General features: G+C 40.5%; 2 protein-coding genes across 2 annotated transcripts in view; one reads left to right on the top strand and one right to left on the bottom strand.

Moving 5' to 3' along the window:
- Sema2a (Semaphorin 2a) overlaps window positions 1-15,904 on the bottom strand; it is a 53,260-nt gene extending 37,356 nt beyond the window's left edge. Inside the window, exons 1-2 of the mRNA XM_018105983.3 lie at window positions 15,522-15,904; window positions 12,011-12,256 (exon numbers count right to left, since the gene is read on the bottom strand). Of these exons, the coding sequence (XP_017961472.1) occupies window positions 12,011-12,194 (184 nt within the window). The 5' untranslated portion in view covers window positions 12,195-12,256; window positions 15,522-15,904. The remainder of the gene's footprint in view (window positions 1-12,010; window positions 12,257-15,521) is intronic.
- A 938-nt stretch (window positions 15,905-16,842) lies between these two features.
- knon (knotted onions) lies at window positions 16,843-19,243 on the top strand. The gene is made up of 2 exons (XM_018105988.3): window positions 16,843-17,152; window positions 17,224-19,243. The coding sequence occupies exons 1-2, from the start codon at window positions 17,001-17,003 to the stop codon at window positions 19,148-19,150; spliced, it is 2,079 nt and encodes a 692-aa protein (XP_017961477.1). The 5' UTR covers window positions 16,843-17,000; the 3' UTR covers window positions 19,151-19,243.
- The last annotated feature ends 1,381 nt before the right edge of the window (window positions 19,244-20,624 follow it).

The raw sequence follows: 20,624 nt of genomic DNA, 5'->3' as shown, positions 1-20,624 counted from the left end.
TTGCTGCTGACATTTTGGTATTCAAATTGCCTCGTTTGATGACGATGCCGGCCTACGTACGAACAGGTTGCAACGTTAACAATTGTTGTTGTTGTTGTTGTTGCTATTGTTGTTGCTGTTGTTGTTGTTGTTGTCGGTCTCCATGTCTTTGCCAGGAATAATAATTGAATTTCATAGTTTCCAACGTGGAGTAGTGTGTAAAAAGTCAGCTGCCGAGAGATACACACACACATACACACATATATATACATATGCTTGCTGACTGCAAACTACAAAGTTGCCACAAAATGTCCGATTATTAATTTATCAATGTCGCCAGGCTTATTGAAATAGATTTCCGCTCTTGTGAGCCATTTGCATTTCCGTTTCCGTTGCGCAACAAGAGTTCCTGTCGCCTCCGCTCTTCACACAAATGCAAACAAACATGTCGACTTGCATTTATGCAAATAACAAACACACACACATGCACACACACATGCACACACATGCACACATGCACATGCACACTTATGCTCTCAGAAGTTTATTACATTTGCCCATAATTGATTGAGCAGGCTGCTGCATAGGATGAGCCACATACAGCCAGCTTCCATACTTCATTTTCATTATGTCAGATTAGAGCCAAAGTTGCGCATTCAAGTGCTGCATTAGCCAAACATTTGCCATTTAGCATTCACAATTTCACAATTCACATTTTTCGAATTGGCCAAAAATTTGACTGCCAATTGAATATTTGCAAATACTTGAAGTAAGCTTTACTTTTAGTTTATTATTGTTTTGTTGTTGTTGCTGTTGTTGTTATTGCCTTGGCAAAGAAGTTTCCGAAATTCCTTTTGACAGTGAGTCTTGGCATTGTCTGGGCACTTTCAGTCGAGGCAGCAACAACAATGCGAAAGCCAATGCATCATTAGCAAAAAGATGAGACTGAAATTATGAAATGACTTCTTCGACTCTTCTACTCTCTCTCTCTCTCTGTGTGTGTGTGTGTGTCTTTTTGGTATTGTGGGCGCCGACAGCGCATTATTAATTGCACAGTCTCCAATGCCCATGGAGTAGCACTTGCTTGTTGTTATTGCCTGTCCGTCTGTCCGTCTGTCCGTCTATTCGTCTCATTGTCTATCTGTCTGGCACAAACAATGAATTGTGCCTTTGTTGCCATTAAGTAAGTAGGCTTACTAAGTTGCAGCTGCAGCAACGATTCATTGTTCAATTTTAAGCGCATTACAATTGTTGGAAGCGGGAGAGAACGCTTTATATACAGTTATATAAATATATATGTATATATATTTATAACCATATACCCTTTCGCTGAGTCATTTAACTATGTAGGGTGGACTGCTGGCTACATTGGGAATGAAAATACTTGAAAAATAATATACGAATATTGCGATAGTTATTATAATTCTAATCAAATGCACTAAAAAAAATATATATATATATATATAAAGAATATATATTTATAGAACTTAAGTAATATTTAATAATTAATATTTAATAATTAATAATAAATAAAAATTATTTTTATTATGATCTCTTAATTTTTTTTCGATTCACTTAAGTTTGCAAATGTCTTGCGTCTTCTGAAAGTGATAAATGAGAAATAAAGTTAGTGAGCATATGGGAACCACTGAGGATCATGTTTTTATATGACACGAAGGCTTTGCTAAATGTGAAGGGAGGAGGACTAGACAATAACATTTGAGCAAATATTTTGTTAATACTGTAAAATAAAGCAAAGCTTAAAACTAGCACAAGTTTTTCCTTGGAATTGATTAGCAGGACGGCAGCTTCTTTATTAAAGTCCATATACAGCGCTGTCCATATTCGACGTACCCATCTGGCAACACTAAGAGCCTGCCCATATTTGACGGCTTCATTTATTTTTAACAACATTTTTTTGTTGACTTTAAAAATAATTCTTTTAGGTTTATGTATTTTTCTTTTTTTGTTGGCATTAAATTGTTTGCATTACTTTTTGAATAAGATATCCCCCAAATAACAGTCTGTACGCATATTTTACCCGGCTTTGTCAAAAGATATAGGGTTGCCAGATGGATCCGTTGAATGTATACAGCCCTGTATTTGGACTATAATAAATAAGATAAGATTCTGTCCTGCTGACCAATTTTAAGCGAAATATAGTTATTGGTATGGCTTGCTTTTTTTTCAAATTATAAAAAAATTGTTTACTTAAATAATTTAATAATCTAATAATAATTTACTTTATTTATAATAGAAATAAAACATAATTGAGCAGAAAAAAGCAATAAAACTCTGTCTAAAATAAGGTAGAAAATATATAATATGAACTGCAAAAATGCGCTTATTTTTTGTTTATGATTATGAAGTGGAGAAGCTGTATTATAACTTTTATATTTTTACAGCGAATTTGATTTAATTTAAGGCCAAGTCCCTTAGAGAGAGAAGTTTGACTGAAGGGTGCAGCCATTCTGATAAAGTGCAGCTATTATTATTTATTATTATTATTTTATGCACATATTTTGCATGTATATTACTAAGATTTGACTATGCTATTCAAAGTCTTAAAGTTTTCCAGTTGAACTTTGCGATGCCGTCAAAGATCGTATGAAATATGAAGCTCTCTCAGCTAGCTTTAAGTAAAATTTTGTAGCATACTTTCGAGCGTCTTGGTTTGCGTTTGACATTTACGTTGTCTGCGATGACAAAGGCACAGACACGAATCGGTGGAAAAGGTTAAGAGGCAGCTCTAGAGACAAAGAAAGAGAGAGAGAGGAAGGGAGAGTGTGTGAGTGAGCTAGCTAGATACTCAACACACGGCACTCGAGTCAAGTGCAAATAAGCAATGGGGCGACGAGTGTGTAAATCATTTGGCATTTTCAATTCGGCTTTAACTACAGGCGACTCGCTCGACAAGGTGAAGTTGACCAGAAGCACACAGAGCCGCCCAGCTGGCCTCATTCGTTCGAGAGGCCAACCATAGCCCCTAGAAACTTTTGGTGGCACATGCCAGCATCACTTGGGGCGCCGTTGTATGGCCAATGGCTACTTGAGTTCACTCAGTGCACTTGTTTTAGTTGTCCATTATGCGCTTCTATGCATACCCACAGCCGCATGTAATTGCACTTAACACAAGTTTTGCCTGCTTAAAATCCAGCTCCACTCAGAGCACATATATAGTTTTTGATATATGTGTATGTATACATATATATATATTTGTATGTATATATGTATATTTGGAAAATAAGCCTTTTTGTTGCTTGGTTTCGGTTGGGTTCGACTCGTTCCGCCATGCCAGCTGCCACTTGGGAGCACATATTCACATGCCTCTGCAATTGACGTGCTAACCAACTCTGTAGGTGTGTGTGTGTGTGCTTGAGTATCTTCAAATGATATCTGCCTGCGCCCCTTCTAGCTCATTTGCCTTGAATTGAGTATGCAACGAATGCTACGATTGCTACGATTGCTACTCTAATTTTCCTTTTACTCCTCTGCCCCGCTGTCCCTCTGTCTCGACTGCCGTCTCCTGCTGCTGCTGCTGCTGCTGCTGCTGCAACATACGCTTTGCATATGTCCGTTCTTTGTCCAATTGTTGTTGCTGTTGTCTGTTTGCTTGGTGTTGATTCCCCAGTGTGTTTGTCTATTGTTATTGCTCTTGCCTAGCATTTTACATCAAACTCGAGTGTGTCGAGCTGTCTCTCTGCCCCCTCTCTCTACCTCTCCCTCTCCAGTTAGCTGTCTGCCTGTCTCTTTGTTTATTTGGCGTATTTGTTACCAGGGCACGGATGCAACTTTTTGGGGGCGCTCTTATGCAAAATGCATGTACGAGTTTGTCTAAACTTTGTACTCCCAGCACTCCTCTTAGCATACGATTTCTCGTCTCAGCCATTCAAGTGTAGAGATCGTGCTTTAAAATAATATTATAATAGTGTGGAATAAAATGTTGATGGCATTCCCCGGCAGCTGCTGCTGCTGCTGCGTAAATATGACAGCTAAAAAATTAATTATTTGGGCCACAATTTGACCGTCAGCGCTAAAAAGTTGAAATCGAAAAACGTGAGTTCCTTTGAAGTGCGGACAGCGCACGGCATACGGCTGTCCATGGCCGGGTACGGCACGGCACGAGCCGCACAGCTGGCGGCCATCCAAAAGTTATTTTATTTCCTACCTGAAATTCGCACCGCGGGCTAAACAAACTTCCTTTGCAACAACAGCAACAACAACAACAACAGCAACAACAGCAGCTGAAGAAGAGGCAGCAGCAGCAACGACAGCAGCAGCAGCAACAGCTTTTTATATTACACTCAAATTTAGTCTATTTTAAGCACTAATTATGAAGCAATAACTGAGCTACTTAATGAGATAAATCTCTATTAAAAATATATCAAATAATCTGGCTTAAAGGGAGTTAAGATTGATAAAAGGATTGCTACTAGAATAAAAGACGCTGAATTGAATTGAATTGAAATAAATTGAAAGACAATATGAAATTCATATAAATATATCATATGTGTATATATATTGTTTGACTGATAGCTGATTATATTGAACATTCTTAATAGCTCATGAATGTTTTATTCCAGGTGTTTTATTTTTTTTATTTTTTTATATTTATTGGGAAGCAGCAGTGCTTCTTTTTGCCCCATAAGCTCCCTTTAGACTTATTAATATAATAATTAGTATATAATTAATAATCACAGGTTCCTATGTATTATCAAGTTGAGTTAGAGAAGGTTGTTGAATTGATGTATTCTTAGCTTACTAAAGGGTCTAAAGTAAGGCAGCTTTCTTGCGAGCTTATTCTGTCATCAAAATAATAATCAGAGTAGAACATGGAACATAATTCCCAGCAGCTAGCTGCACGATTAGCTATTTAGCTTAAGAGAGACCAGCATCTAATACACTTAATTTTCTATATTTATATAGGAAAGAGATGTAGGCCCATTCCGCCCTTTGGCTCTGCTCGTGTACCTGATCATTGCGCTTCGGCTTGAACTTGCTGCTCTGCATTTTGTCTATATATCGTCTACATAAATGGGAGCAGCCTATAAATATAGATGTTGTCGTATAAAGAGAATATAAAGCGCCTGAAGCATATAGTATAAAGACAATATATAAAGCGTCTGAAGCATTTATGTTAAAGCTCAGGAGAAATACATCGCTAGGATCCATAATAATGAGAGCCTAAAATTAGATAAAGAAAGCCTACCATACAATTATATTCAACAAACAGAGAAGAAAGAAATTTATACAAATCTGTACTTATATAGGAATAAAGAAGTTAAACGGATTGAGACGAATTTCCTTCTCAGTTCGTTTAACTTCTTTACTCCAATATATAAATATAGATTTGTATATTTGAGTCAGTTTGAGTCAGTTTCTCTTATAGATGCCCCTTAAGTAATATCAGCATAACTACAATATATTTCCTCATATATGTATGTTTGTATATCCACAACTGCACTAAATCCTTGACACTCATGCCAATCAAAGCTTACTCAAAGCTTAACTCTTGCTAAATAAACGAAAATAACTATATTACATAATATTAACTCTTACAACGTAGTTCGCTTGACATTTTTGAAGTTTACCAATTTTTGCACAAATAACAACAACAACAAAAACAACTCAAATGAAAAGAGAAGAGAAACGTGAATACACTTTCGGCTCTGGCACTGGCTCTGGCTCTGGCTCTGGCTTTTGGCTAGAGGATATGGAAAATGCTCACTAACGCAATTAAGTGGCGCGCTGTGAAAAACGAATGATAAGTAAACATGACAAGGCTTTTAAGTTTATTGCGCCAGCCAGCTCTCATTTGGCTCATCAGTTGATGGGGCGAGGGCCGAGAGAGGTGGCACAAGGACATTTAGCTACGTGAAACGGACGTATGTCCTCCCCATGGCCAGGCGTGTGTCGTTCCTATGCATAAGGGTGCACTAACACATGCGAGCGTGGCATCATCTTTTTCTGGTTTGTTTTTTTTTTTTTTCTTCTTTATTTTCCCCCAGCAGGGAAAATTGTGCACTTACTGTCACTTTTCATATGCAAAGCACTTTGTGTCTGTGCCGCTAATTTAATAATGTGCAGCAATTTTGCCCCAGCCGAGCAGACAGTCAAAAATTGTTGCGGGCTGTCCGACCAGTGTTACAAAGTGTTCAATTAAATGATTTAAACACTCTGGCAGGGGAAGGGGAGGGGGCGGGGGGGGGGATGGATCTGGAGTGGTGTTGCAGCCAGAGCCACCTGACTGTAGTCGGAGCCAACTTCAGCTCTAGCTCCATTTGCGATTTTTCACAGTCAGTGCATTTAGCAATAAATATCCAAAATTGCAATTGGCAAACACACACACACACACACACACCGACACACACACACACACATGCACACACATGTACACAAACTATTTGGCAAGCATTTGCGCAGCGGAAGTTGTGAAAAATCGTTGACAAGCGACAAAACACTTGACAGCGTCAGCAGCCCAAGGAAAAGCACCAAAATCGAGCCAAAAAATGCCAGAAAAAAAAAAACCAAAAAAAAGCAGAGAAAAAAAATAAAGCCAGCCAAAGCCAGGCAACGGCAGCAAAAAAAAAAAAAAAATAGCAAAACGTGTAAAAATTTGTGGTGCAAGCAAAGCCGAAAAAGGTGCAAAAAATGTGTGTGTGTCTATGTGTGTGTGTGTGTGTAAATGTGCAATCAAATGAAAGAAAACCAATAATCGAAAAAAATGCCAATGCAGCGCACACGACTTAGGAATTATTGGCCAGAATGCTGGAAGCCAGGCAACCTGGCCAGAGAGCAGAGCGACGGTGAAGAGCGGGGGCGAGGGGGGGGGGGGTGGGGGTTTGGGCCAACAATTGCAGCCAGGCAAGAAAATGCACTAAATAAAACATGAAATAGCTGAAAATCGGGCATGTGAGCAAAGGCACGTGGCAGGTGAGTGTGACTTGAGAGTGTGTGTGTGTGTGCGTGTGCGTGTGTGTGAGACAGGAATTTTTTAGCTATAAATTGTTGTCACAATGTTGTAGGAGCAGCAAACACTATGAGCGATAAATCAACTTGAGTAGCGAAAATTGCAAACAAAAGAGAGCATCTTCAGAGAGAGACAATGAGAGAGAGAGAGAGAGAGAGGGATAAGAGTAAGTTCAATTTTCAGATTGCCCAGTTCCGTTTAGCGCTGCGAGCCAAAATGTCACAATGCCAAAATATTAATCATCATTATTTCAATAAACATTTATTAACATGGACTTTGCATTAGCACATAATGTATTTTCTGTCTTTGACCTTTTGCTCGAATGTTGGCAGTGGCCAGAAAAAGGGACACACGTACACACACATAGCTAAACCACATTTTCAATTCGCCACAGGATGGTAAAGTCAAAGGACGCAGCTAACCAACGCCCATCCTTCAACCCTGTCACAGGGCATGCCCTGGCCGTTTGTCTTTGTTGCGCTGCCTCTGTCAGTGGTTAGACCCAACACTCCCTCTACCTCTCTCTCTCTCACTCCCACTCTACCCCACTGTGTGTGTGTGTGTGTGTGTGTGAAGCATCCTCTGGCTTGAATTGCTCTGTTCATTCAGCTTCAGTCATTTGTCTTTTGTCATATTAATAATTCTCTTTTATTATTTGTACCATTACAAACACCAATCTATGTATATAGGGCCACCCCATCATTATTCGACATTTATAATTTCTCGCTGCTGTAAAAGGTGCGTAACGGACACCTTTTACAGCTCTTCATTTCATTTCGCTTCGTGTTTTTTTTCTTCTTTTTCTATTTCGCGCTGCTCATTAATAATAATAAGTATTAGAGGGCGACCCTTCCGTCATTTGACTGTCAATCTCCAAGCGCCAATCCTCCCCCAAGTGCTTACTGCTCCCCTCTCTCTCCCTCTCCCACTCTCTCTCTCTCCCTCTCTTAAACAAAAGCTCAACTTAATGCCCTTTATGCTCATTTCGGTTTCATCTTTAAAGTTAATCATCTCAAGCATAGCCGAGTGGCCGGTGCTTACTCCTCACCCCGCTTCCATCCCATTCCATTCTCATTTTTTAATACACACTCATAGATCATTAATATAAATTCCACAGCGACGTCAAGCAATATTAATGCGCTGCATTGGTCGGCACAGAAAATGCTGTCAGGCCACGTCAAGTGTTTCCCAACCCAGTTGCTAGCCATTTCCCCATCCACTTAACGATTAAATGAAAACTGCAGAATTAACCAGGACTTTTCACACTTGGCCGCTTGTTTATTGTTTTCTTTTTCTTTATAGTCAGCAGAGTTAGTTAAATTGTTTTCTAATTTTTTTTTTTTTTTAATATGCTGCATCTGATTGAGAAATGATATATGACAGTAGACTTTTGAGACATTTTAAGTTAATTTTTTTTAAATTAAAAAAAATGTATTTTAAACATATTTTTTATTTTTTTATATTTTTTTATTTATTTTATTATTTTATTTTTATTGTATATATATATTTATTTATTTTTTTTTAAATATATATTAATGTTATTTGCTTAATCGAGAATATGTGAACGGCTCCACATTGTGAATCTTATGATTGCATTCAAAGAAAGCAGATTCGCGCCCAGTGATACCTCTTTCCCACTCATCAGAGCGCAGAATCGATTACTGTAACTTCCTAATCTAGTTGGAGTTGTAAGAGTCGAGCCTTCATAAAATCTGCAGAGCTCTAATTGAACTCTCTTACAGATATAGACAAGATCTCTCTGTCAATCTTTATGAACAAAGTTTTTATATTTTTATGTGTATATATATATTTTTATTTTCATTTAATTATTTATTTATTTATTTATTTTATTTTTTTTAATTTAGTTGCTCTCAATTAATTAATATTGCAATTTTCAATGCATTTTATTTTTATTTATTTACTTTTTAATTTTATTTTTGTTTTATGCAGACTACCAAAAAACCTCCAACGAATATCTGGGCTTTTCTAACACAGAAACTTCTTCACCATTCATACATTAATGTCCCGAATAAGTTCAGTTTGTGCATACACTTGTCATAAATCATTTCTATTTTCAATTTTCAACTGCACATGAATAAAACTTGGGCAATAATCTTTGTTTGATCTGCATTGTCTGACATGAAACTTATAACTAAAAATCTAAACTTTCAGTTTATGGCTCTACACACACACACACACACACATAAGCCCTCACTAACTCACACACACACACACTTGAACAAGTAAAACTTTAACGAATTTTCATTGTTCCGAATTTTGCATTGTTGCCGAAGAGCTGCTGAGGCAAGTGCGAAACATTTCAACTCGCTTGCAGCTGGCAGCTTGTTAAATGTTTTCAACAGCCAACAAAAATGAGAAGTCTTGAGGACGAGACTTGTTTGCCACATGTAGTAAAGGCAGGCAGCACAAAAAAGTTATGCGAGCGTTTATTTGATTAGCCTGGCCGGGACAAGTTGTCTAATTCAAATCAAAATCATGCCAACCACACACACACACACACACACGCACACACACTCAACAGTCAAGTGGCATCAGGGCAAGTCAAGTCAGATGATTTGCAATTATTATTGTTTAATAAGTGCATAAGCCGACACTTATCCGACCCAAAGGACACAGTTGCTGTTGTGCTCGAAACTTTGAGACAGAGCGAAGCCAACAAAAGATGTGTATATATACACATACATACATATTTTCGAATCTGGGGGTAACTCAAATTATCATAAGATGGCAGACCCAAAGCACAAAGCCCAAAGCCCAAAGCCCAAAACCCAATCCCTGGCCGCAACCTCGAGCCTCAAGCCTCGCCAATTGTTGCTGTTGGAGCGAATCGAGTGGCATAAATCCGGGCGGGCGCCACGCCAATGATAAATTGACAAATTTATTTGGGTCAAAGCGTGGCGCATTCATCATAATTTCGCTTTCTGGCCCAATCCAGCCAGCTGGGCAGGAAAATTGAAAATTTTTAGCCACTGTCGCGTCCTCTCTAATGGAGTCGGTCAGCAGCAACGTGGGCTGACACTTTTGGCTAATGCACTTATAATGAGCTTAAGTTACACAAATGCCAGTACGAGGCGGGCCTCGTGCAATCATTTGCATAATTAATATTGATGTACTTGTGCTGGAGTCATTGTTTATTTATTAGGCGACTGCCAATTGAGCTACTTTCACCTGATTGAAGTTTGCCAAGGCGCAGGCATGCATTATGAATAGACATCGGGTATCTGCAGCCAGAGCATTGTCTGACAGCCATTTATGAATAATCCAAGTGAATGGAAGGCCCGAGCCGATGCGACCAGACGAGAGACCAGGCGAGAGACGAGCCGAGAGGCGAGATGAGAGACGAGCCTCATAGAAGTATCCATTTCACTCCTTCGGCAACATAATTGCACAATTTCCAACACACACAAGGCACAGCCAATCAATTATCGACAACAATACCAAGCGTATCACAAACCATATAAAAGTAATTAATATGTGATACCAAAAGAGCGAGAGAGACAGAGAGAGAGTCTGATAGAGATAACATAATTTCGCATTGCTTGATGTGTGCAATTGTCGAGAATTTGTGCAAATTTATTTATAAGAATCAATTAATAGCCACAATAATTATTAATGAGCATCAAGTTATAGTCATAGAAAGCAAAACAATTTGAATTTGATTATTTGTGAATATATAATAATTGTTTAAAATATGTACTTGGATATATATAAATATACTTGATTATTTTAATTTAATTTAGAAATAAATGGTAATGATAAATAAATGATTTACTGATATCTATGAATTTATAAATATTTATATTATTATTTTCAATTAAATTGAAAAATAAATTATAAATATTTATTGCGCGTTTCATTTTATAACTTTTTGATAAAATGAGGCACATCATAATTTATATAAATATAAAAATATATTTATTATTTTCACTCCAATTTATTTAAATATGATAATTTATTTATTAATTATTAATTTATATAAATATAAAAATTTATTTATTATTTTCACTTCAATTTATTTAAATATAATAATATATTTATTATTTTCACTCTAATTTATATAAATATAATAAGTTATTTATTAATTATTAATTTATATAAATATAAAAATTGATTTATTATTTTCATTCCAATTTATATAAATATAATAATTTATTTATTAATTAATAATTTATATAAATATAAACATTTATTTATTATTTTCACTCCAATTTATATAAATATAATAATTTATTTATTAATTAATAATTTATATAAATATAATAATTGATTTATTATTTTCACTCCAATTTATATAAATATAATATAAAAATTGGTTTATTATTTTCACTCCAATTTATATAAATATAATAATTTATTTATTAATTATGAATTTATACAAATATAAAAACTCATTTATTATTTTCACTCCAATTTGGCAAACGCCTGGTAAAGCTTTCATATTTTGTGATTTTTGATTTATAAATATAAATAACGAAAATGTATATTTAAATGTAATTTGTGTGCTGTTATCATTTTGTTGTATCCGTAAGGAATAAACAGTTATTCAAATAGAATATCAACTGTCGTCGGAGCATACAAAACACACTCCACTCGCTCAGTAAATTGTGTTTACATTCAAGTGCTGTTGATTAGAAAATAGTTGACACAGATGCGAATGACAAGTTGCAGGATTATGCTGTGACCCATTTAGTGAACCCATAGACAGACCTTTGAGTATATATATACACATATATATGTATATATAGAGCAAGAGTGTTCGTTATGTGATGTTTATTCTGTGATTTTTCTTTTCATTTCATTCCTTTTTTTTGTGCTCTGCTTTGTTTTCGTTTGGCCAAGCTGCAAGAGCATTTGGCCAATCAGCCATGAAGCAGGTGGCAGCAATGCCACAATGCCTGGGCGAACATCGAACCTATTGTGTTGGCCAGCATGTTGTAAAGATGCAATACAGAGGGGGAGCAGGAGTGGGTGAGCAATGGAACAGCAGAGGTGCTTGCACTTGTAGCGTTTGTTTTTGTAATCACACTTGGCCACACTTACCTGGTGACAGCTCCTCGGTAATCCCTTGAATAGTGCGCGTGAACAGTGTCAACATGAGGACGATGGCAAGCAGCAGCCATTGACGTTGCTGCCACACATTGTGTGGCATATGCTGCAGTTGCTGCTGCTGCTGCTGCTGCTTCTGCTGCTGCTGTTGCGCCTGTCGAGTGCGAGTTGTTTGCATTGCTCCTGTCACTGTTTGCGCTCTTTAATGTGTATATCGATGTGTGCGTGCGTGTCCTTGAGCTGCAAAGAGAAAGCAGACAGACAGAAGATGACAAGGCTGCCGAATGAACATTGTTAAAGAAGCAATCACGCCCTTGCTATTAGCCAAAAGTCCGCCAACCTCCTCATTGTCAACTTGTGCTCAACATTTGTTGGGCAATTTGCCGCGCGAAATGAAGTCGAGCCATTAATATTTTCAGCGCTGACTATTGACAGCAGCGTCGTCTCTGTCATACACAAAACAACAAGAATGAAAGAAAATCAGTCGTGCCACGCCCACGCGCTCAGCTATCATTCACAGTGGCCCGTGCGCCGCAAAGTATGCAACGTCATGCGGTGCGCTGCGTTTCATCATGAGAGCGAAAAGCAGTCAAAGCCTTAGCCTGGGTCTGGGCCTGGGCCTCGGCCTGTGCCATGGGCAGCCGGGCAACTGGCAACTGGCAACATCACCGTTAGCCATGCTCGTGGGCGCGCCGAGGCTACACGTCAAACACATTCATCACGAGTGCCAGAGTGACAGATGGCAAATGCGCCTACAGCTCGTTTGTTGCCCGATCTGCAAAGGCCAGAGCCAGAGCCAGAGCCCGAGCCAGAGCCAGAGTCGTCGCAAGGGCAAAAGGACAAATGAAAATTTTCCAATTATTGCAGACACTCGTTGAACTCTCGCCTCAGTCTCAGCAACAGCAGCAGCAGCAGCAGCAGCCGCAGCAGCGTAAATTTAACGCTTTAAACTGCGTGCGAGCCGAACGCAAATCATTTGTCAACGCTTAGAGATCTGACCAAGCTCTGCTAACGAATTTGCAGCTCGCCAGGCTCCGCTTGCCCCATTGCCAGCTCTCGGGACTCAGGACTCAGTGACGCGGCAGTTGATCAAAAACGCATTTGGAGTATGCGTCAGCGGCAGCAGGCACGAATTTAATAAACGTAATGTGTGGCCACATGTGCGAGTGACATGATTTGGCATTATCCTGCATACGCTATGCGAGAGTCAAACATATTGCCAAGCGGCGACGGGTCAGGCTGCGATTTTGATAAATTTATTTTAGAATTTCGCTTTTCACACACACACACACAGGCGGTCTCTCAGCATATGCTGTGTAATTACATATATGTATGTTAGCTAACTTCTAGAGCGCATATTGATTGAATTTCAGCTTGGGCCAGAGTTGGGCTTCAGCATATGCTTTATCATAAAGGCCACTTTCAATTTCACAAACTACTCGAAACTTTCGCTAATATCGAATGTTAAGCGCTGCTTTGTTCAGCAGCTCTAAAGCCACACATGTGTGCGTGTGTGTGTGTGGCAAGTTTTACGAGCGCCTGTTAACCGCGGGTATTTACACTAAGTCTAATGAAATGTTTAACAAGCACTTTGCTCTGCGCAAATCCCAATGACCCATAATATTAGCATAAAATCACTTGGCTGGCTTGTTGGGGCACCGCCTTGCCTAGCCTCATAAATAGTTGGCGTCCCTCTGTGTGAGTGTGTGTGTGTGTATAACTACTTGCTTAGTCTGCTGGCGTGGCACGATACGCTGGAGGGTCTTAAGCAAAATGTACATTTAAATTGCGCACTTTAAAGTTTTAGCAGGAGCGTGAAAGGCTTAACGAAGCGATACACGAACATATACATATATATATAAGTATAAGTGTGTATATAGATTTCAGGTCTATGCTTCGACTTGTCGGGCTGTTCTCCCAATTTTGGGCGCATAAATTTTTATGTTGGCCATACTTTATTTGCTGCTGGGCGCACGGGGCCCACTGGGCGCTGTTTGTTTCCACAAAATAAATTACATTAAAATTCTAAGCCATCAGCGCGCGCTGTGGAAAATTTATTTTTGCACATTATCCGCTTGCCGCAAATTGTATTTGTTCCGCAACGCTCGCAGCGCTCGGCCAGCAAAATAACAAAAAATAAAACAGGAAAACACAAAAAATTAAATATATAAAAATAAACAAAATAACAACAACAGCTGCTGACGTTTTAGTGGCACTCTCAATTGCTCTGGTTGCTGTTGTTGTTGTTGTTGTTGTTGTTGTTGCTGTTGTTGTCCGTTGACCAAAGCTGTAAAGTATCCTTCAAGGCAATTAGTTTATTTGTACAATTTCATTTCATTTCATTTAGGCTGCTGGAATTTTAATGCGTTTCATTAAGTTTCTCCGTAAATTTTACATTTTATATATGTATATATGAATCAGGCATGCCCTCACACACACACACAGTGCCTGCCAAAAGCTGACCAACAACAATTACTTAAGTTTGGACATGCTGCAAATTACAAAGTTTTTATGTACCATACCTAAGTCAACTCGGGGCTTTAAGGCAATGTGCCGTATGTTAGCGGTACTGAATGCATTAAAATGTTTTAGCCAACAAATTAATGTACAATGCGAACAGCAATAGAAGCGGAAGAGCATGAATTCCTTCTCTAGAAATTTAGACTCCAGAAGAATTATATTATTAAGAAAAGCCTAACACAAATCTACAATGGGCATTAATATAAAAATTTTAATAATAATTAAAAAAAATTTTAAATGTAAAAAATATGTAAGCCAAAATATATAGCAATAAATTAATTTATATTCGTACATAAATAAAAATAAATTAATAAATAAATAATAAAATGAAGATAAAACAAATTAATTTCATTTTTATGGCAAGTTAATGTTTATAATGTGATGAAATTCATTTTCATTAGAGCTATTTAAAATCCCATATAATGAATATTTGATGTCTTACATGCTTTATAAAAAAAAAAATAAATAAAAAAATATGTCCCTCAACATTCTTTTATAGATCTACATCAGGGCTTTAAAGTCATAAAAACTTATTATTAATATTATATATAAAATACATATGGATATTTAATATCAAATTATATATTTTTAATATATAATAAATAATAAATATAAAAATATTAATAAATACATATATATTTATATATTTTTTTTTAATTTAATCATTGCCATTTAATTATTATTTTGTTTAATAAGCATATACATATATGTGTGTTACAATTTTTATTTAAAGCATTTATTTTCTTTCTCTTGATTTGTAAGAAGTAAATAAAAGTTTACCCTAATATAAAACTTTTGCTAACTGACGTTCGTATAGATGCCTTACATTTCTTCAACAAGAATGTTATTCATACTTTGTACCAGCGAATACACACATACACACACCCACACACATGCGCTCACACACACACATGGAGGGAATATTTTTGCATGATTTGCAGCGAGTTTTCGATGGAAATTCATTTAATAACAATATGAGACTTACTCGAATGCAATTCTCAATAGTATATTTGAATATAATGAGCTCTTAAAGACTCGGGCAACGCATTTTTTCAGCAATGTTTTGGAAGTGACAGCAAAAAAATGTAAACACAATATCGTATGATACACAAATAGAAAATCCACAAAGAGACGCGTTGAGCGCGCCGAGCGTCTCTCTGGGCGCTGGGTCCGGGCGAGGAGGACCGATTCGAGCACTGCAAACACTTTTAGCCAGGGTTTTTCATAGTTCACGCATGCAGCAAGAGCTGAGGTTCAATTATTTTGCAATTTCCCAAGGTTTTCGTGGGATTTAGCCTACAATTAATATGCACGAAAAATTCACAACCGCACTAATTTCGTTGACAGACAGAGAAGTCAGAGAATTGCGCTCTCAGTGGCGTTCCATTCCGTGCCATTCCGCTGCGTTTCGCCTGGCGCGAGAGCACGAGAGCGCAACGCAGCTGTTCCTAGGCGAATGTCCTGGGACGCAACGTCCTGCCGGGGGTGGGTAGCGGTATTTGCCAACTGTCAAACTGACAGCTGACCTGAGGGCTTGTGTATATGTGTGAGTGCGCAGGCGCTGCTCTCGCATCCTGTTCCATTTGCCACTCGTTGCTACTGCTGTCAAGGGTTGCTCCTGCCTGCCTGCCTGCCTCCCACCCCGGGCCAAACTTCTTCGATACCGACAATTACCTGGAGAATTGGCATTAGCCCATTTTCGTTGCGTTATAAATTGCGATTGTCACTTTGGAGCATTTGAGCGCAGACCGTATGCTGGTGGTGCGACGACTGCTGCTGATGGGATCGGTGGTGCGACGCTGCTCTAACTCCGACTCCTGCTGCTGCTGCACATTTGGCCTGCAGGGCGTCTGTTGGTGTCTGCTGGTGCTGCTGTGACTTTCATTTCGTTCGATTACCAGAGCACACACACTCAGCCACCTACCCACCCCTCTTCGCCTCTCTCTCTTTCTGTCGCTTATGGCCCTTCTACGCTGCTTATGCAATTACATTTAAGTTTTGGTGCGCCAGCCATCTGGAGCAGGCGGGGGGCGGAGCAGACGCTGCCTTGCCTGTGACATGGAATTAATTTTCGATTTTATTGTCAGTTTGTCAACTGCTTAGTCGAAGATGCCAATGCGTCTGACTTTGATTTAATTGAAAATGCATGAATATGCAATTTTTAGCAGCTCGAAGCTCGTAAAAGCCAACTTTTATTGCCCGGCTCATGGAAACGTCGGGGCACTCAAAATATTATGTTGATGATATGCTCGGAGAGGTCAACTTACCCTTGATCCACCTGACTTGACATTGTTCATCGATATTTCCCCCTCCCCACCTACTCACAAGCAATACGTATTCACATTGAAACATACACGCGCATTATTTTATTATTTCCAATAAATAAATAAATAAATGTGTAGACATTTTATATATTTTTATATGAGTCTTTCAAACACCGTCACTACACCGCTACACCACCAGCATGTGGGAGAAGTTTGTAAAGTGCCTGGGCAAGGGCAAGGGCAAGAAGGATAAGGGCTGCGGCATCGAGCTCGCCGAGCTATACAAGCGAGTGCCGCCCAATCAGCGCAAGCAGTTTAAGGCCTTTGCCAAGCTGACCAACGAATACAAAGCGTAAGTGCAGTTAGATGATCCAGAGACTATCCCTTACTCCTTTACGCCAAGTCTTGCAATTCTCTTTACAGTCGCGTTGACAAATATCCAGCTGAATTGCCCAAAATCGATTGGCCATATTACAAGGAGAACGTGCGCAAGGAGATGGTCAGCTGGGTGGATGACTTCCAAAAGAAGTATGAGCAGCTGGACAACATGATCACCAATCGGCATTCGCTGATTGACCACTCCAAGTACTTTGGAGAGTCTGAGGAGATCACCAAGTGTGTGGAGCAGGAGGTCAAGAAGTACAAGGAGGAATCGAATAAGCGCATCGCGGAGCTGCAGAAGAAAATGGAGCATTTGAAGGGCCTGAAGCCGTATGTAGAAATGACAATGGAGGAGTTTTGTCTGGCGCATCCCAACGAGGCGCCCGACTTTATAAACAAGCCCACGTTTTGGCCGCACACGCCCGAAGAACAGAAGCCCGGACCATCCGAGGAAGTATCTCACGACGAGGAGGAGGGAGAGGCGCACGCGAAACCAAAAGATAAGCCAGATCCCTCAAAGACGCCACCAAAGACACCGCCAAAGACACCACCCACCGGAGCCGCGCCAGCTGGCAAAACTGATGCTAAAGCAGCGGCTAAAAAGGATGCCCCAAAGAAGGATGCCCCAAAGGACGACCCGAAGAAGACCGAGCCCGCTGCTAGTCCGCCAAAGAAGGAGGAGAAGAAGGAGAAAGCAGCCGTGGTTAAAACTACCGAAGTAAGGGCGACTCAGCCCAAAGCGGAGAGTCAGACCGAGAGCCAGGCGGTCGAGAGTGCCGCAGTAATGGCCTCCGAGGGCATCGAGCTGGTCAAGACGATGATAGGCAAAGCCATTGCTCTGTTCAAGACGGCCGTGTCGAAGATGGGGGAGAAGCGGCAACAGGTCACAGAGACGGCGGCTGCCGAGCGATTGAAGGCCAAAGCTGCTGTGGCTGCCAAGAGAGCAGAGAGGGCCAGAGATGTGGACGAGGATGTCTTCAAACGGGAGACTCGCTCCGACATATGCAACAAGACCATAATTCGCGGGGAGGACACAGCAGAGGCGGACGTCAAGCCGCATCATGTGGACCTGGACATTGAGTCGGATACGGAAGAGGACAAGTTCGCCAAGGAGATGAAAAAGAAGCAAATGAAAAAGCACAAGGAGTGCATTCGCAAATGCGTCGAGGCCGAGGACGAGTGTGAAGAGAAGAGGGCGAGCTGCTCGGAGCCGAAGCGAGAGCGTGCCTCGTCATGCGACGACAGGCAGGAAGAGTACGACAAGTGCAAGAAGCCGCCGAAGAAAGATCCGTGCGGTCCCAGACCTTCGAGCTGCGATGCATCCAATGTCAGTGAACAGATGAAAATGCTGAATGTGAAGCAGGAATACTTTAAGCCGGATACACCCGATCAGGACCAGGAGCGTCGCAGAGCTCACGCCTCACTGCTGGAGGAGCCGAAGAAATCAGCTATAAAGAAACCGAACGTCATGGTCATGGATGAGAGTAAGGGCATCAAGACGAATGTGGAAACTGTGGACCCCATGAAAATCAAGCCCGTGCAGGGAGTGATGGCTGCATCGCGCACGGACATGCAGCAGGAAATGGTCTGTGCCCGCAACGAGGGCGACGACTCGGTCAAAATAAATGCCGAGAGGGTGGCCAAATTCGTGTTCGAGATGGCCACCGGCACCGCCTCCCTGCTGTCGGAGGCCAAGAACATTATCGAGAAGGCCCAGCAGGAGCAGGGCCAGGGCGTCGATGTGGAGGCTGCCTACCTGGAGGCCGAGGCCAAGGTAACTGCCGCCCTGAATCACGCCCACATGGCCCTCGACTCGGCCAAGGGGCTGGCCAAGCAGGCCAGCGTGGGCGACCAGGAGGCCATTGCGCTGATCGAGAAGCACGCGATGCTCGCCCAGCTGCTGGCCTATCGCGCCATCACCATGAAGAAGGAGATCGCCAAGCTGCTGGCGGATCTGCGTGGCGTTTAGCGATTTTCCCTCAATTTTCCAGTTGCATTTCAGATTCGTAACTCAGCTTTGTTGTTCGAACCGAGTTTTCATTAAATTTACTGTTGGGTTAAAGGGCGTGTTTTTTGGGGTGGTGCATGGGTGGGTGTGTGGGTGGTTGTTGCTGCGATAGATGGTGTGTGCTACATATGCAAATTTTAGGTAAAGCTCAGGCCCTGCGCTATAAATTCTGGTGCAAAAAGCTAAGCGAAATATCGAAACTTTTGCTCGAGTGGCCGAAACTTTGCGGTGAATTAGCCAAAAATTTCACTTGCCCTACTATGTGTGTGTGTGGGTGTGCGCGTGGGGGGGGGGCTACACCCCCGTTAGATTGCATAATTATGCAAATGTGTTGTTTTTCGGCATTCAAAGTGGCGCATTTGGAAAGTGTTGGCTACTTGTTGGCGCTGGCGCACACAATTTTCACAATCAAACGCATTTGCATAATTATACAAAGCACACTCGCCATCCCACTCCCACGCGCCCACTTCCCTGCCCCATCTCTCCCTCTCTATCTCTCTCTCTCATTCTGTTTGCTTTTAATTCAAGTTAGATAGAGTTGGCTATAAGCTTTAAGCTGTCTAATGCCCCCCCTACTGCCACGCCCTGCAAAATCCGCCGCATTGTTTCTATTCACCATTTTGTATTCTTATTTGTGCACAAAAGTTGTTGGGCTTTTAAGCAGCCATATAAATTCAATTTGGCCAACTTCACGCAGCCAGCCTGAAGTTACCTGAATTTCCATTTGGACCTAATCGATTTCATAGGTGACAAAAACATGCTGCCAAGGCAGAGAGTTAATATTTAGATTTTCTGACAATTCTCGTTTTGCATAATGGAGTGGGAGGGAGTGGGAGTGGCCTTTGTGTTGGCTGTAGGCTGTTAAGGGATTATTCATGGAATTGTTTAAAGCATATCGTTAACATAATGCCAGCCAATATTCAATGGCCCCCCCGCCCCCCACAAGCCACTTGGCAGCCAGACACTGTGGACACCCAGCGCCAATTGTGACTGGCAGCCAATGCCAAAAATTGTTTGGCCCGAGTTTTTGGTTTTGTCTTTGGCTTCGGCTTCGGCCATGGCTTTATGGCTTCGGTTGACAATGGCCCGTTGTGTCTTGGAAATATAAAATATGGCCATCATGTTTATTGTTTTCTCTATATCTCAGACAGGCGGCATGTTGCAAAGTTGCAAGTTGCAAGTCGCTAGTCGCTTGTCGCTTGTCTCTGGCAATTTTCAATTGATATAGTTTCCCTTTTTTTTTTTTTTGGCAACTTGTTGTGGCATGCCCCGAGTTGAGTTCAGTTTGTTTTTTGGCAGTAGTCCAGGCATAATTAAAAGCTCTCGCATTTTGCGAATTCTCCATTGTTTATCGCGCGTACATGCATCCCGTTATTAGCCACTACCTGGGGTAAGTGCCGCGTTTTTAGTGGCTCATTTGTGGCAAGTTGTTGGC

Source organism: Drosophila navojoa, chromosome 5 (assembly GCF_054131105.1).
Source record: "Drosophila navojoa isolate 15081-1374.11 chromosome 5, UAZ_NAV_1.0, whole genome shotgun sequence".
Taxonomy (NCBI): domain Eukaryota; kingdom Metazoa; phylum Arthropoda; class Insecta; order Diptera; family Drosophilidae; genus Drosophila; species Drosophila navojoa.
Note: the sequence above shows the minus strand (reverse complement) of the source record. Positions and strands in the feature narration are given on the sequence as shown.